Below are 16088 nucleotides of genomic sequence, written 5' to 3'. Positions count from 1 at the left end.
AATGCTGCTGAAAGTTCATTATACTCCTAGATTCATTCCAATCATACTTGGTGACATGGTTGGATAAACTCTACTACTTGTATATGTGGTTTTGATAACTGTTTGGAAAAGGCATGATTTTGTTGTGTGGAGTCTAAGATTCCTAACTTGAAATGGAGCACTTGCTCTATTTAGTATGTTACATTGGCACCAACTTTTTGTCTAGTATCAAAGAACTTTCTCTGTTAAAAGTCAGTGAAATCTAGAAGCTAAGAAACAACCAACTTATAGGTTAATACATACACAAAACCAAAACCCTTCTGTTTTCTTTTGCTTTTCTGAGTTGGAGACGTGTTTGAGAATGCAGATGTACATGCTTCAGCTACTCTTAACTTCAGGTAAAGAAACCACTTGAGTGCCTGTGTCACTCAACCAGTTTTGTGTGAAGCAGGAAGAATGCTCTACTCACTAATTCTCTAATTTTGTACATGATGCAGGCTTCCTTTGTCTAAGGAGACTAGCATTTTCTTCGGAATGGGGCACAAAAGGCATTCTTTTTCAGTCTCTAGAGGTAACCTTGTAAGACCAGCTTGTTTTGTTTCTTTTAATTAAAAGTAGTTGGATATGTTACAAGCCAACACCCAAGTTCTTATTGTTGCTCAGTCTGATCTTCTGGCTGGGGAACTGTCTTCATTGGTTCAGGAAGTTCCTGAGCCTAGGACAGTGTCCAGGGCACCTGACTTTGTATGCTTTCCACATTACGCTTCTGCCTTTAGGCATTTGTTATTCACCCGTCCGATAGGATACTGTATGACAGGATACTGATTTAACCCTTGTGACACTTCTGATATGTTGTGTGACAACTCATTTTATTTGCAATTGTTTCCGCGGTTGCCAAAGATGCTAAACGAAAAAAAATACATGGGGGGAAAACATGAAATTCCCAAATGCATGAAAAATTTACCAGAATTTAATACTGAGTATATTTACCTATATTCCCAGCATTTCAAAACGTATCTAGGAAGCTTTTGATTGACTTCACATCTCTTTCCAGTCTCATTAGAAGGAATAAGAGATGGAAGAGGAAGAATGTATCTGCTGAATTCATATCTTTTGCTTTTCAGTAATAGATTTGTATCAGTTTTCATAAATCAAGTGAGCATTTTACAGAGGTGCTTAAACTATATGCAGTAAGAAAAAAAAGTTAATTTCTTTTTCAAAAGAGCATTTTCTCAATTTGTTTGCTTCACAATGTATAGCTATATATTTTTTCAAGTCAGTTTTGGGCCAGTAACTCAAGAACTCATCTCCCCAAAATTTGCAAGAGCTGATTTCCATTGTTAAAATAATCTACCTTTTGATCACTGGAACAGCAATGAATTCCATTACAAGGACATGCTTACAAAACACTGTAGGTACTAACTCAGACTTTGGAAAGAGTTGAGTTGCAGTAAAGATCATTAACACATGCTTCTTTACCCATTTGACCAGGCACCTCACCCTTGTTAATTAGCATCTTCTCATCTAGATTATGGTATCAGTTTTTTTTATCAGTGTAGATTCACCTAGCATTATGCAAGGACAAAGAATCAGGGGCAAAATCTTACATGCTTTGATAGTTCATGTGTGCCTGAAGGTCTGTGTCTGTACCATCTTCTCACAATAAAAAGTGCTAGCTGTGACTGCTCTGGGAAATTCTGCTCTAAAATTTGGCATCGGCTACAACCATACTTGTGCAGATCATTGTGGTTTGGTAATCAGTTTGATAAGCAGTTTGATAAGCAGTTTGGAGAGCATCCCATATGAGATTATTGCTTGAAATGCAGGTTCATTAGAGGTGTCTGCTGCACATTGCCATACCTGGATTTTACCATGTCTGATGGCAGGAAAAACAGATGAGGTTTATGAGGTCCTATTTCTGTATATTTGGGTAACATCACACTTAAAGAATACAAGGAGAGATGTATCTCAGCCAAATGTAATACGAGACTTGCTGTTTCAAATTCAGAATGATCAGCAAAAGAGTAAAATAAAAAAAACCAAAATCCTGACATCAGAATGCCTTTTTAGTGTCTTCTGCCTTTATTACCTATAATTATCCTGTGGCACTTAAGTCTGGAATATTAAATTAGTGAGATGTGGTGTTGGTTATGGCTGTTTCCCTACCATTTTGTTTTTAAAGACCTGAGCTTCTCAAACAGAAGTATAGTCCCTTCTTTTCAGAACTGGAAAAGCATGAAGGTCTTAAAGATTGTTAATATTTGAAATATTTCCTGGCTAAAGAGTATTATTTGCAAACTACCTTTCTGATGTGAGCAGACTGGTGCTTCAATATTGCCAGTTCATTCAAGATCTTTTTCTTGGCTTTGTAATATTTCACACATGATGCATCACAAGTGTCAGTGAAGTATACTCTGATCTTCAGTTTTCAGTACATAGCTGTTTCTCTTTAGAGGCCAGAGATGATACGCTAGTCATGCCATTTGCTTACATGTAATACAGTGATTAAAATCTGCTCAACTCTCTCTTCTTGCTGTTGTGGTTGGAAGGAACTGTTCAGTTTGATTCTAGTTTCTGCTGTTAAGTCCTCATATGAAGTGTGATTGGAGTGCTTTGTTTACAGAGTAGGAGAATGATTTCCTCTTCTTGATGAGCTGCTGAATGTGCTGTGGGGAAGAGAAGTACCCAAAACCTGCACTGTGGCAAGCAGAGGAGTTGCACTAAGGCACTGGGAGCATATCTTCCACTAAGGAGAGTGAAAAACTGTAGTAAGAACTAGGGAGCAGACAGCTGATCCTCGGACTGCAAGAGCTTTCTTCAGTCTTGGAGGAGATTGATTCTAGCAACACCACAATTTTTTTAAAAAGGGAAGAAATAAAACAGTCAATGTACTGCTTTAAGGCTTGACCACTTTGTCTAAACAAGGAATTTGCTGCAAAAATGTTGAGTGGTATAGAAGCTTCTGCTTTTCATGGTTACCAAGCAGCTGAAATACTCAAGGCCACCTGTACTGATGTCAGTGAAAGAGTGTTTAAAGCAGTGGGTTCATAATTCAGGGGGTGCTGAGTATAACTCCCTATCAGCAGACACTTTTCTTGGTTGTGGATTTGCACGTTTGTTTTTATGGTGGGATTTTTGGTGGGGGTGGGGGTAGAGATGAGGAAATTCGGAGGGCTGGCTCTCACTTGCATTCCTCTGGTTTGGTAAGCTTTATCCTAGCAAAAGAAAAACAGGTGCATAGGTTTAGTGTATAATTCCATTGATCAACAGTGTAGCAGTTACAGTAGTTAATGCAAAATGTCACAGCTGATAAACCATTTCCTTTTCTGACATCCCCATGTATGGTAGCAAGAGATGAAAATATTTTCTGTAGAGTTTAACCCGGATGTTTCGTTTTGTACAGGTTTTGGAAGGTGATAGAAATTTTGGTCTTTGTCACTGGTGAAGTTAGAGGAGTCAAAATGAGATTTTTTTGACAGTGAAAGAAGGATCAAAAACAAGTATTTGCTGATGGAGTCATGAAATTAGGTGAACTCAGCAAGCAAAGCAAAGAGTTTTACAGTGGCAGACTGCACATATATTTTTGTTAGTGATGATGTCATTTATTGATGGTTAATAATTGTGTCTTTGAATTGATAACATGATCTTCAGTATCTGCTTCTTTAGCCCATGTGTCATGCATAGGAGGTTCTGTAACCACAATCACTTTGTGAATTGTGGCATAGTTTCTTTATTGTCACTAAATTCTCCATTCGCTGGAACCTTTAATTTACAAAAAAGTTATGTTGCTTCATCTTTTGAGATGTATTCCACACCCTGCTATAAGATGAAAAACTGACTGCAATAGCACGTATTAATTTGGTTTGTTAAGGTTAATTGAGGCTGGTGGAACAGCTTCCTGTTTCTGGTCATCATTGCTGCAGGTACTACAGATAGTAATTCTTATCAGTAGTTTTGGTGTCCTTGCAGTGTCTGGAGCAAGTGACATGGGAGAGAGTGCTACATGGACTACATGTGGCCTGAAAGTTAAGAATTAACTATATTGAATTCCAGAATTCAAAATGCAGCAATTTTTAATCTGTAAATTGCATGCTTCATTAGTGCTTTGGTGCTGATACTTAACATGTAAGAGTTAAAAGGCATGAAAAAAATCTGAAGAGACAGTAAAGTTTGAAAAATAATTGCTGCAACTGAAGCATCTTCTGTCACCTCAGCTGTTGTAAGCAGAAAGAAACTGGCCAAAAGCTTGTGTCAAATAAATTTGTTAGCATGTCTTGTTACTGAAAAATTGTGCAGTTGTTTGACAGTGTGACTTCCATGTTTTAGGGTTCCTAAATGCTGGAATTTATCTCAAGCCTTTATTTTTTTACATAAGGAATGAATTCAAATACAATATAGAAATGAAATGGTTGTTGCTGCGCATGTCTGCATACTTAATTCTGTAGAGCACATTATAAAATGTAATACCAGAAAAATTCTGGATTCTGGGTAAGACTACTTATAATGTATTGTGGAAAAAAATTTGCATTTAGACTTTTGTCTCAGTTGGTTCTGTTTATTTTCAGTTGCTGTGTACATCCTGCCTGAAGATAATTATTTAGAGGTTCTGTCATAGGAGTAGAAAACTTTGCTTCTTTTCATTGTGAAGTAAAAATTTGACAATAGTTTCATGAGTGTGATGCAACATGAGGTAAAACTTCAGGAGAAGTAAGCAATAAAATAATGGAAAATATGTTAACTAAGTAATTCTCACAGGTCCAGGATACATATGTTACTTGAAAAAAGAATTAAATGCAAAACTCTGTTGTCAGTGTTCATCACTTTTCTGCTCCTATCTAGTGTAATGGGAAAAAAGTCCAATGCTTTATTGTCTAGATTTCTGAGACTTTATAAATTTTTTCTCTCTCTATTTTGATAGGCCAGTTGGAATGCCAAAAATGGAAAAAGTTTACCTACATAACCCTAGCTCAGAAGAAACAATTACATTAGTATCAATATCTGCTACAACATCACATTTTCATGCATCATTTTTCCAAAATAGGGTAAGTTTTTTTTTTTACTTTCTTAAAATTAGCTTTTCTTCCTCCTCTGGAGTCTGAATGGAAGCTTCTCTAAAAGAGTGACTTATTGCAATAATTACATACCTAGAAGTGTTAAGATACTGCAGTTCATCTCATATCAGAGCAAATTCAAGCTGAGCACAGGAACACAAGGAGTCCTGACTACACTGAAAATGTATATTATAGCTGATGGTTTAACAGCAGATCTCCTTTGTTGCTGAAGTGAGCACATTTCCTCAGATCACTTAAAGAAACAGGCTGTTGCTATGAATTTTCCTAATGTTCTGTCACGTGAAGTAGTGTTGGTGTGCAGTAGTCACTCCAGTGTACTTACAGCTGTAAGTAATTGTTTTACAGGAACTTGCACATTCAAAAGCATGGTGTTGGCAGGGTTAACCCCTAACCACATTGCTGTCAGATACTCCTCTAGTTTCAGTTTTGTCTGCAGGGCCTGTGGCTTAGCAAGAGCCATGTAAGCATGAAAAAATTCAGAAAACCTGTCTGTAATAAAAGAACCTGTTGCATTTATAGAAGTCTTGTAGCAGTTGCATTTCTCCAGTGACTTTTGAACTGTCAGTCTAAAATATTTTTGTTGTAAGCTGAATTCTAAATTCAGAATTCAGTGCAAAAATTCAATTAAGTATGATTCTGCACTAGATAATAGTTTTAAATTATTTTTACTATTTCCTTTTACACATTTATGTACATGTTACAGATTTCATTTGTTTGCAAGTTCTACTTTTTTCTTTCCAAATCTGCAGTTGTTGTATTCCACAAAGAACAGATGAGGATCTTCTGCAGCACAAAAACTATTGTTCATCTGCATGGTGCTATTTATTCAGTAAACAGTTTTCCTTATCCCTCTGCTTATTTGCTTTTATTTTTTCCAGAAAATTCTTCCAGGAGGGAATACATCCTTTGATGTAGTTTTCCTCGCAAGAGTAGTGGGAAATGTAGAGAACACTTTATTTATTAACACTTCTAATCATGGGGTATTTACTTATCAGGTAAGAGAATCACATGCTTTCCAGAAAAGTGAAGGGTGAATCAGGCAAAGCAGTATCTATTGTGGGATGCTTAACCACCCAAGGATACGTGCACAGTAGTGGTGGGTTGTTGGTTTGGGGTTTTTTTCCCCATCAACCCAGTTGAAGAAGTTTCCATCCCTGTTGTTTGTTGTAACACAGATACAGCGTTGTAAAGATGGGTAGAGCAGTACTCTAATCCAGATCAATGAAATTACACAGGATTTAAAATCCTCCCAATACCTGTTTTATATGTGTTATTTTGGTGGCTTGTTGTAGGGAGCTAGCTCATCCTTTAGCTCTTTACTTATCTGTTCCAGTGGCAACACAATGTTATTCATTATACTGGAAAAAAATACTCACTGGAGAGTCGGAAAGATAATTTAGACAGATGAGAGAGACTGAAAAGTGAAAAATGAGAGAAATCCCCTTGTTGAAAAAATATAATTCTTACCATAACAATGTTTTGCAAACAACAACAAAAGTGCTTCCTAATATGGGTAGTTTCATAATGATATGATTAAAGAAATATTTTGTTAACCTTTAGCTGGTATCTATATCTGACACTCCAGAGTGTCAGAAAAAAGGTGTTTTTTTGATTGCCTGTTTTTCAGTATACATGTAAGTAAATGGTAGAAATGAGGAATAGCCTTTAGCCGCAAACTAAATTAAGATAAATGAAATCAGTTTCTTTATTTCAGAGCTTTGGTATGATACTGGTTTTAAAGGTTCAGTTATAAGTATACTATAAAACTAATCAAAGAGTTATTTGTGGATTGCTAAAATGTGTGTGCATGTTAGGCTCTGCACCATTTACATACAGCTACTTAAGTTTGTGTTTCTTTTTCTGGACCAGGTGTTTGGCATTGGAGTTCCGAACCCCTATCGATTGCGCCCATTTATTGGGGCACGAGTTCCTGTAAATAGCAGCTTCTCTCCTATAATAAATATCCATAACCCTCACAGTGAACCTTTGCAGGTGAGCATAAGAGAAAAATCATTAAATGCTTGTTTATGGTATTATACTGAAATTTTGTGTAATTTGGTACTTCTTAAAATTCTGATTAAATTTTAGAGCTATTTGAGGTCATGTCTTTCATATTATAAGACTTTTTTTTTTTTCTGCTCAAATGCAGATCTGTTCTAGACATTGTAGATTATAGTCACAGATCTCTTAATTTCCTAAACTGAGGTTTTCCAGTGAAATTTCAGTTATTTAAATGGTTGTAATTTCTGAAAAATAAAGACTTAAACTTCACTGGTAATTAGAAAGAATACTGAAGCAAACAAACAGAACTTTTGTGGTTTGTGCAGCATAAGGTGTTGTTTCAATATACCCTAGTATGTAATCTTGGAAAACATTCGTATGTTCAGGCAGGATTGATGTCTTTACCTAACCAAATTCTGATTCTGTTAAGTGATTCACAAACAGTAAAATTCTCAAGAAAGCGCATAAAGTGTAGCACTAACAAATGGCTGTATCAGCATTAAAGTGAATTTTTAAGGTATTCCACTGGTCAAATAGTCACTAACCTATGCCATCGCACATGATAGTACCTGATAAGTAAACAGGATCCCTTTAAGGTTGAGTGCTGACATTTTCCTGTTATCCACCTCAGGTGGTAGAAGTGTATTCCAGTGGAGGTGATCTCCATTTAGAGCTTCCAACAGGTCAGCAGGGAGGTACAAGAAAGCTATGGGTGAGTAGTCATGTCTTGCAGCACTTATTGTACGTGTTTGGGAGGTTTTAGTTTGGTAAGAGTTTAGGCTTTGGGTTTTTTTTACTAACTTTTTGTCTTGTCATGTAGTCATTTAATATAACCCTTAAAAATGGAAACAATGACAGGGTCTGTAAATGTTATGGTAGTAGGAGTTGAATGAAAAGCTTAATTAAAATAAGCCATATGTATTGAGCTGTGCTGTTTTGAAATATGAAGCATAAAATTATTCCCATTAGAATGAATTACACCTACCTGAGCTTTCAGTCCTGGAGTCCTGTGAGCTGGAACTAACCCACAGTAAAAGTGTACATTTTTTCCCATTTGGTTAGTTGGTTAGGGTTTTTTTATTTTTCTTGGCTTTTTTGGTGGTGCTGGGGTTTTTTAGCTTAGGAAGTCCTTCCTGCAAATTACTATGAATGCACACATGGGTTGAAAATGAATCTGAACAAACTTAGGCAAGAAAAATCTATTACAGACTACTAAATAAAGCATCAGTGTGTGTAAATGAAGTAAACCCCTAGATCATGAGCTGAGAGTGTTCGAGAAACTGTTCTGGAACATATGCCTACATGTATGCCCTGCAGCTACTTGCTACTCATCATGCCTGCTGCTAGAGACAAGGTAGTGGATTGGATGCACTTGTGGTCTGGCTCATTGAATCTAGTTTGAAGTAACACATACTGATACCTTTAAGTGAAATAAAATTTATAAGTGTTGCAAAGATACAGTTCTTGGCACCATGCTGTATGTCACACCATTGGTAATGATACAAAACGTGTTTTCCTTTTCAGTTAAAATTATTTGTTTTTTTATGATGGTTTTTGGTCTAGGAGAAACTTCAGAGCCATTGGGCTCCTAAGTTTGTCTCTTGCTCAAGTGTATCATTACAGTAATGTGACAGTTATATTTGTTTTAAGAAGGTATTTCCAAGTGAGTTATAAGGGACAATCACAATACTTAATTATTGTCTTTTCTGGAGAAAGTCCATTAGAATAGCAGTACTTTAGTTTTAGGTACAAAAGTTGCAAGGAAATAAGTATTAACACAGATCACGATATTTTAAAAAATGCAGTGGAAACAGATGCTGAGGGTTAGATGTTCACATGAAAATGGATTTTAAAACATTAATGTCCTAATGTTTTGACATTGCTTTAGTCAAATTGCATTGCTCCTAGAGATAGCCCCTTCCTAGTTGTCAGGAGAAGTTAGGGGGGATGTGTTTCAGAGCATGAAGTTTTTCAGCTTCTCTTGGCCAGGTTGCCAGCTAAAGCAATGATGACTCACATGTGAAAGCTTCCAGTGTCTGGCAAAGACTAATCCTCTTGTTTCCTCTATCCATCCGTTTTCATACCATTGGTATGCATTTTCATATAACCATTTGTATTTCAAAACGTTAAGGCAGCTTGAAGAAATCAAGCCAGTAGGAGGAAACACACAGATACATCATTGTATTGGTTATGTCAAGAGCTGCACTGCAGTTAGAAAAAGCTTCAAAGTAACAGAAATTATTTGAGATATGGTGATGATACTTTGACATATGGATATACATAATTGTATAAAATTGTTCTGATGCCAAATGCTTGAATGATTGGATGGAGCAGTCTGCATATGCAGGAGTGTTTTTTGATCTGACCAACTTTGGATCCCTAGTTACACATATGGAAGAGTCAGATCACATTCTTTGATACATTAATGAATGGCTGCATTATGTTGGGTCTGAAAACAGAACTTGAAATCTTCTTACTAAGATATTCAACAGTTTTCAAAGAATACATCTGCAGTCATTGTGCCTTAGAAAGTTTACAGTCAAGGTTTTCATCTTCTTTTTAAAAATAAAAACCAAGCAACCAACCAAAACCCAATCCTCAGACCTTCTGTGATGTGATGAGGAAGACAATCCAGTATTAGTATTTCAGCTGTAGTGCTGAAGTTAATCATGTGCTGCAGCTGTGTCCAGAAAATACAGAAAGAAAGAGATATCTTTCGAACCCTGAATACAGATTAGAATTGATAGAATAGGCATGGTACAGAAACTAAAACTAATTTTAACTTTTTCTTGTAAATTACATGGTGACTAATAAATGTGGAGCGCCACAAGCTTCTGGCTGCACGGAGATATGCACCGTTTTAGTTTGTGTTTAGCACTGAAACTGTATGGCTTGTCTGCTTTGGAGAAAAAACACTTAGAATATGCAAACTTAATGTTTGATATTACTGTCGACATTTTTTCTGAATGTCTTCCATTTATTGCCAGGTTATGCTAATTTAGTCTACTGTCTTTTTACCACAAATTGAATACACAAAACTTAGAATCATAGAATTGATAACTTAATCAAAGGGGACATGAAAGTTCTCTTGCATCTTACCTAGTTTTAATCACTGTCATATTAGATGATTACAATTATGCTTTATAAATGTAATGGTAATTTCAGTTATATGTAGCCTATCTTTTCCTGCTATTGTAGCTTTTTCTCTTAACAGTTATACTCAATGTTTCTATTGTAATTATTTGGTGTGACATCTTTTTTTGTAATTACTGCACTCTCATAGATGTGCTTTGATTATTAACCAGGAAATACCTCCCTATGAAACAAAAGGAGTGATGAGAGCCAGCTTTTCTTCAAGAGAAGCAGATAATCATACAGCCTTCATTAGAATAAAAACAAATGCCTCAGACAACACAGAAGTTATTATTCTGCCTGTTGAAGTAGAAGTTACAACAGGTATGTGAAAGAGTGGTTGGGGTTTTGTTGATTTTTGGGTCTGTTGTGTTTTGGCTGGGGTTTTTTCAGTTATTCAAATAAGTAACTCTTAGCATAATAAGAAAATTGTAACTTTTTTTTTTTAAAGCACCAGGAATCTATTCATCAACAGAAATGCTAGATTTTGGTACACTACGAACACAAGGTAAACTATTCTTCAGTTCTCAAAGTATTTATCAGGAATAGGGTGGGGAAGGGTATAAAGTATAAAGCCCAGTTACCTTTGTACTGGTCAGGGTTGCTTGTGGAATGATGCTTTTAAAAAGACAGATAACAACAGCAGGTTACAACAGTGCACAGGTGCAAGAGTACTTGGGATGTGTACAAACAAGCAGTAGTTTGCACACCAGGTTGTAAGTCCAGTAGTAAAGTTAATGTTACACAGTTACACGTGGCTTAGTCTGAAAAGCATTTTGGTTCAATTATTCTGTGAATTTATGAAAATTGCTTCACTTCTGGGTAAATTTTAATAATTTTCAGACATAGGGAAAACTGAAAGTATGCAAACTTGATCAAGTGTTTTATGATAGGATCTTTTTTAATTGCCTCTAACACATTTAGGCTTAAAATTTTACATTTACATTAATATTGTTTAGTGATAAAAAAATATATATCAGAAAGTAGAAAAACCAGAGATTTTTTTTTTAAGCTATAAAGAGGGATTTATTGCTGACGAAAAACTGTATATATCTTTTGTTCAACTAAAAAAAGATAGCTTCTGAAGAACTTTTCCATACTACTTCCTTTACATGTAAAAATTTTCAAGTAAGAGTATTTTCTTCTGGACATGGTGTGTCTGACAGTCATTGATTGTAGTATTTTTAGCCTGTTCACTTCCTAATGTGTTAGAAATATGAGTGGTAAGCTGAAGCATGGAATACCTACTAATACACAAAAATGCAGTTTGTGTCAGATTCTTGGGACTAGCTGTTTTGACTGGCTATTCTGTCATGCTAGTATAAATTTTAACGCTGAACAGTGGAGGTATATAAGAAACTAGTTAGTATAAATGACTTTGTATAAGATTCATATGTTAAAATAGCCTAATAGACAGGTGTGTTTTTTGTTCTTTAACAGATCTGCCAAAAATTTTAAATCTGCATTTATTAAATTCAGGAACAAAAGATGTGCCAATTACAGTAAGTTTAATTTCTTTCAATTTGAATCTTTCTGCTTGGATTTACTTTTTCTCATAAAAATTGATCATTCACAGGTTCACCATGTAGTGTTCAGAATTAAAAGCTAGGTGACTGAAAATGTATCTTGTATAATATCTTGTATAATAGCAGAACAAATAATTTTTCTTCATGGTAAAATTAATTTGTGCCATGGCCCCCTTTGAATGCTCTGAGCAGCATTTTTAGGCTGTACCTGCAATATCTGAACCTTTGGAAACTTTCATACTTGGGAACAGTAATTCATGTTCAGTGAGTGAGAGATTAATACAAGTCTGTAAGATTTTTTTGCACATCACATGTACACATCAGTGTATAAAGTGTTTCCCTAGCATAATTTTTTAAGATAAGCAAAGAGTAGCTTTCAAGAGCTGCCTGTAAAATTACCTTTTTTTCCTTGAGCTTATCTGATTTGTTGCTTGAGATAACAAAAAAACCCAAGCACTTTAGGGCATTAAGACCAGTGGAGATGAACATGAAGTGCAGCCAGCTTCAGAATTCTAGCACTTGGATTTTCTACTTTCTGTTTTTATTTCAGAATTTTGGCACTAGTCTGGTAGTCCACCTTTGCTCATTCATACTTTTTTCCTGTGTGATTTTTCTCATTGCCCACTATTTTTCTCACTTCTTCCTTCTCCCCTTCCTGTCTTCCTTCTTTTCCAGATTTAGTTGTGTAGCTAGCTATACCTTGTCCCAGGGCACTTCAAAAAGTGTTGAAGTGTTGAAAAGAAACCAGAGGAGCCAGAAGAATGACTGAAGGATTGGCAAAGGTTCCTTACTGAGATCTTGGAGACCGTTTCTGTGTTTATAAAGCTTGAAGCTATAACTATGAGGAACAGTGTTTTAATAGTAGAGATCTAGCAAAATCTTAGGATACTGGAAACTGAGGCTAGATGAATTTAAAATAGAAACAGGAAAAATTTTAGTGATTAAGATAAGTTTTCACAGTGACAATGGACTATTGCAGTGCTTGCTAAGCTGTTACTTACAATTTTCAAGACAAGAGAAACTTACAGTATAGTGCGAAAAGATTTTAATTCATTGAGGTCTTGATGCTTACTGCATTAATGAGGTCAGATGATCCTATAGGAATCATAGCTTTTTAAGTTACAGCACAACTTCTGTAGAGGATTTTAAAAACCAAAAAGACCGGTATGTGATTTTTGCATTGAGAGGGTTAATAAATTCAATAATTTATTTTTCCAGCTATATTTGTCGTCTTAGATTTGACAGCTTGCTTGTTGTCTTTTTTATTTTTTCAAGTGTATAATATACTTGCTGAGTACAATGCAAATAACCATATTTTCAGACCATCAGTATCACTTCTAATACCTGGTAGTGTAGTGCCTAATTCATACTCCTCTATTTAAAAAAAGGCCCAAGCATATCCATTTTGTTTTTTTTAAATCTGTGGTCTTCAGACTATGGGCCATGAACCATAAATACTGATCGAATTGAAGGCTGTCACTTGATAACCATCATACATGTCATGACAAGACTTTCCCAAATAAATTATTTTTTTACTTTGTATCAAAACAGTTGATTTGGCATTTTTAAAGCCTCTGGGACTCACTTTTGCAGGGAAAAAGCTACCACACGGGTCGAGACATGATGTGTTTTTCAGTGTATCACATGGCACATCAAATCAATTGTTCTTTTCATTAAGGGACAGCTTTGTTGGGAAGTTTGTAACCTTTCTCACTTTTGAATTGCTGTGTGACTTTCTGCTGCTGTGCCAATTGATGAATTTCAAAGTGGAAAGCAAGAGTAAAGAATTTTTGAAGGAGCTTGGTGAATAGCTTACTTCTAGGAAAGCTTGACAGATAGACTTCTGACCCTTTAGAGCTAGGGTTTAAAAGTAGTGAGACAGAGCTGTGTTACAAATTTCATCTTAATGTCAGAAGAAAAGGCCAAGGCTATATTTAGCATATGTTTAAGCTGGGTGCTGGAGGAACTAAATATCTTCAGATCATCAGTGTGTGAGAGACCGCTAATACTGTTGCCAGACTTGTAGCTGTTCTGCCTTCAAGTACTTAGTCATGCTGTGGTCCAACAAACTGGTTGAGGAAAATAAGAGCAAGTCATTTTCTTTTTTGAGTTCTAAAACTCCTTATACTATCTCCCTCATTTTGTGGGGTTTGTTCCATTATTAAGGAGAATAATGCTTATTTCATGACTGGATAAACCAGTCATGCTGCAAGAATTAAGCCGTTCTGTCAAAAATCTGGTGAATGTTAGTTGTTGAACACTTTGTTTTATCCCTTCTCTGTAATGAAAATTTTGTGTTTCCTTAAGGCACTTTAAGCCTGTTTGACTGCTAAAAGCAAAGGGACTCTTCAAAGCTTGAGGTCCTGATCATGTTTGATGCATGAAGAACCAGGAACTTCAGGATAGCTTTAGTGATGCTGAATTGTATCAGCTTGAAAAGTGTTTGTATAAGGAAGTATTAAGTTCTGTCCCAGCTTTAGAATAGAGATTAATTTCTCTTAGCAATCTGCAAGTAGTTTGCTTCTCTGTTGTGTTTTTATCTCCACGTTTGGGTGTATGCATCTCAAAATTATCAAGGATTACAGTTTAGCAGTAGTTTGTTCCATGTTCTGGATGGTTCTTTATGGAGAAAGTGAACTTTAATTAGTTAGGTGTTTCTCTGTTTAAACACAAGGCCAGGAAATTTCTGACAGTGTCTGTAAAAGAGAATAAAACAGTTCAGAGGTGGTTCTGACACTAATGGAACCAGCCTTAATCTGCTTCCTGTAGCCACAGGGCTTTTTCATCTATGCTAGGTGGGCAAGACAAAACTGGATTCAGCTTCTGAGTGGTAAACAGTATAGATGAATGTGTCAGTCTTCCAACCCATATTCTTTAATTTATTAGAGTACATATAGCCCAAGAGTCCTTAAACCGTCAAAGTCTTTCTCAAGAACTGCAGAAGCACAAAGCTTTAGCCCATCTTTGTGTCCTTTAGAACATCTAAAGTCTTAATTTTCTGCAGTTATGCTAAATATTGGATGTGTCTTCACAGAGCAGGGTCAGGAATCTTGAGTGGGTCATTCTGTGGGAGAGCCATGTGTTACTGAAGCATTTAAAATTATTCTTTCTTACAAAAGTTGTTGTTAGGAAATTTTCTGAGAAAATTGGTCATATTATGTTCTTGACAGAACTTGTTTTGTATGTATTTTCAGGACCTGTCCATATTTGATGATTTTTAATGCGTATTTCAGGACAGGTTTTACTTGAGCTTTATTTTGAAATAGGTTGAAATTTGAGGAAAGTGATGTTGAAAGGATTCTTAAGGATGTTTGTTTTTTTCCTTAGTTGTCTTAATTCTGTATTTTCCTTTATAGCATGTAATCAAGCAACAAATGGGAAATGTGCATTATGTAGTTCAGGAAATTTCAACAAACCAGTGTAAATTCCTTCCTTAACTAAATTTACAGCTACAGACATTTTGAATAAATACATGTAGGTTTGTTACACATGTGGTATAAGAGATGCACCTCTGAAACCTGCCATTTTTCCGGTAACAGGCTGTCCTTATGAATATTTCCAATTTTATTTACTAAATGAAATCAGCATTATTTCAAACCAGTAATTAAAGCATTTTGCATGAAAAGAGCTTCTAAATATGTTTATCATCTCTGTCATCCAGAAGTTGTGAACTTTATCACAGCTTTGATTTCATCTGCTTTAAGAGGGTTTTTTTAAAAAAGATGTGTCAGGATTTCAGTTTTGTAATGTTGATCTCATAGAAGAAAATTGAGATAGTTATTAATTGACTTATGAAGAGAAATACCAAATATCTGCACCCTATGTATGCAGATATGGTGGTGGACAAAGGTCAATGCTGTAAATCTAAAATACGGAACTTCTGGTTGAGTTAACAGAGATTTTTCATTAGCTGCAGTAGTTGTGCTGCTTGTTTCCAATAAGGATCATATGGTCTGCAGAACTTAGTTATTTATGCACACTTTTATGGCTTTAATTTACAATCAAGGACAGCTTGGCTTGGCAGAACTGTAATTGGTTTGTACCACTAGCTGTCTGCCTTCCTCCTCCCTAACCAAGAAAGGCTCAGCTGCTTATTAAGAAGGTGCTAAACCTCTGCAGCCCAGCAGAAGGTAAGGCAGCAGTCATTTCAGTTTCCTTAATTCAGCATCCTGTAATTTGGTGTGGCTTAACAGCTGGTACGTGAGCAGCTGAGCTGTTCTTAAAGCAGAAGTCAGGTGAGGAGGAAGAATCATGGCAGCCATCCTAATTTTAAGCAAAACAAGAATAAGAGCATTTAAATGCTTCATGCCCAGTTTCTCCATGGAATCTAGTTCAGAGGTTTGCTAGCAATCTTTATAGTCTTCAGATGACATGGAAT

The 16088-nt window shown here is 35.8% G+C and overlaps 1 protein-coding gene across 1 annotated transcript in view; it reads left to right on the top strand.

Moving 5' to 3' along the window:
• The window catches only part of TMEM131 (transmembrane protein 131), a 91237-nt gene that overhangs the window by 39978 nt on the left and 35171 nt on the right, over positions 1-16088 (top strand). The window contains exons 5-11 of the mRNA XM_058833183.1: positions 4898-5021; positions 5930-6046; positions 6921-7043; positions 7684-7764; positions 10358-10508; positions 10636-10692; positions 11625-11686. Coding sequence (XP_058689166.1) covers positions 4898-5021; positions 5930-6046; positions 6921-7043; positions 7684-7764; positions 10358-10508; positions 10636-10692; positions 11625-11686 — 715 coding nt within the window. The remainder of the gene's footprint in view (positions 1-4897; positions 5022-5929; positions 6047-6920; positions 7044-7683; positions 7765-10357; positions 10509-10635; positions 10693-11624; positions 11687-16088) is intronic.

The sequence above is a fragment of the Poecile atricapillus genome, chromosome 1 (genome assembly GCF_030490865.1).
Source record: "Poecile atricapillus isolate bPoeAtr1 chromosome 1, bPoeAtr1.hap1, whole genome shotgun sequence".
Taxonomy (NCBI): Eukaryota; Metazoa; Chordata; class Aves; order Passeriformes; family Paridae; genus Poecile; species Poecile atricapillus.
Note: the sequence above shows the minus strand (reverse complement) of the source record. Positions and strands in the feature narration are given on the sequence as shown.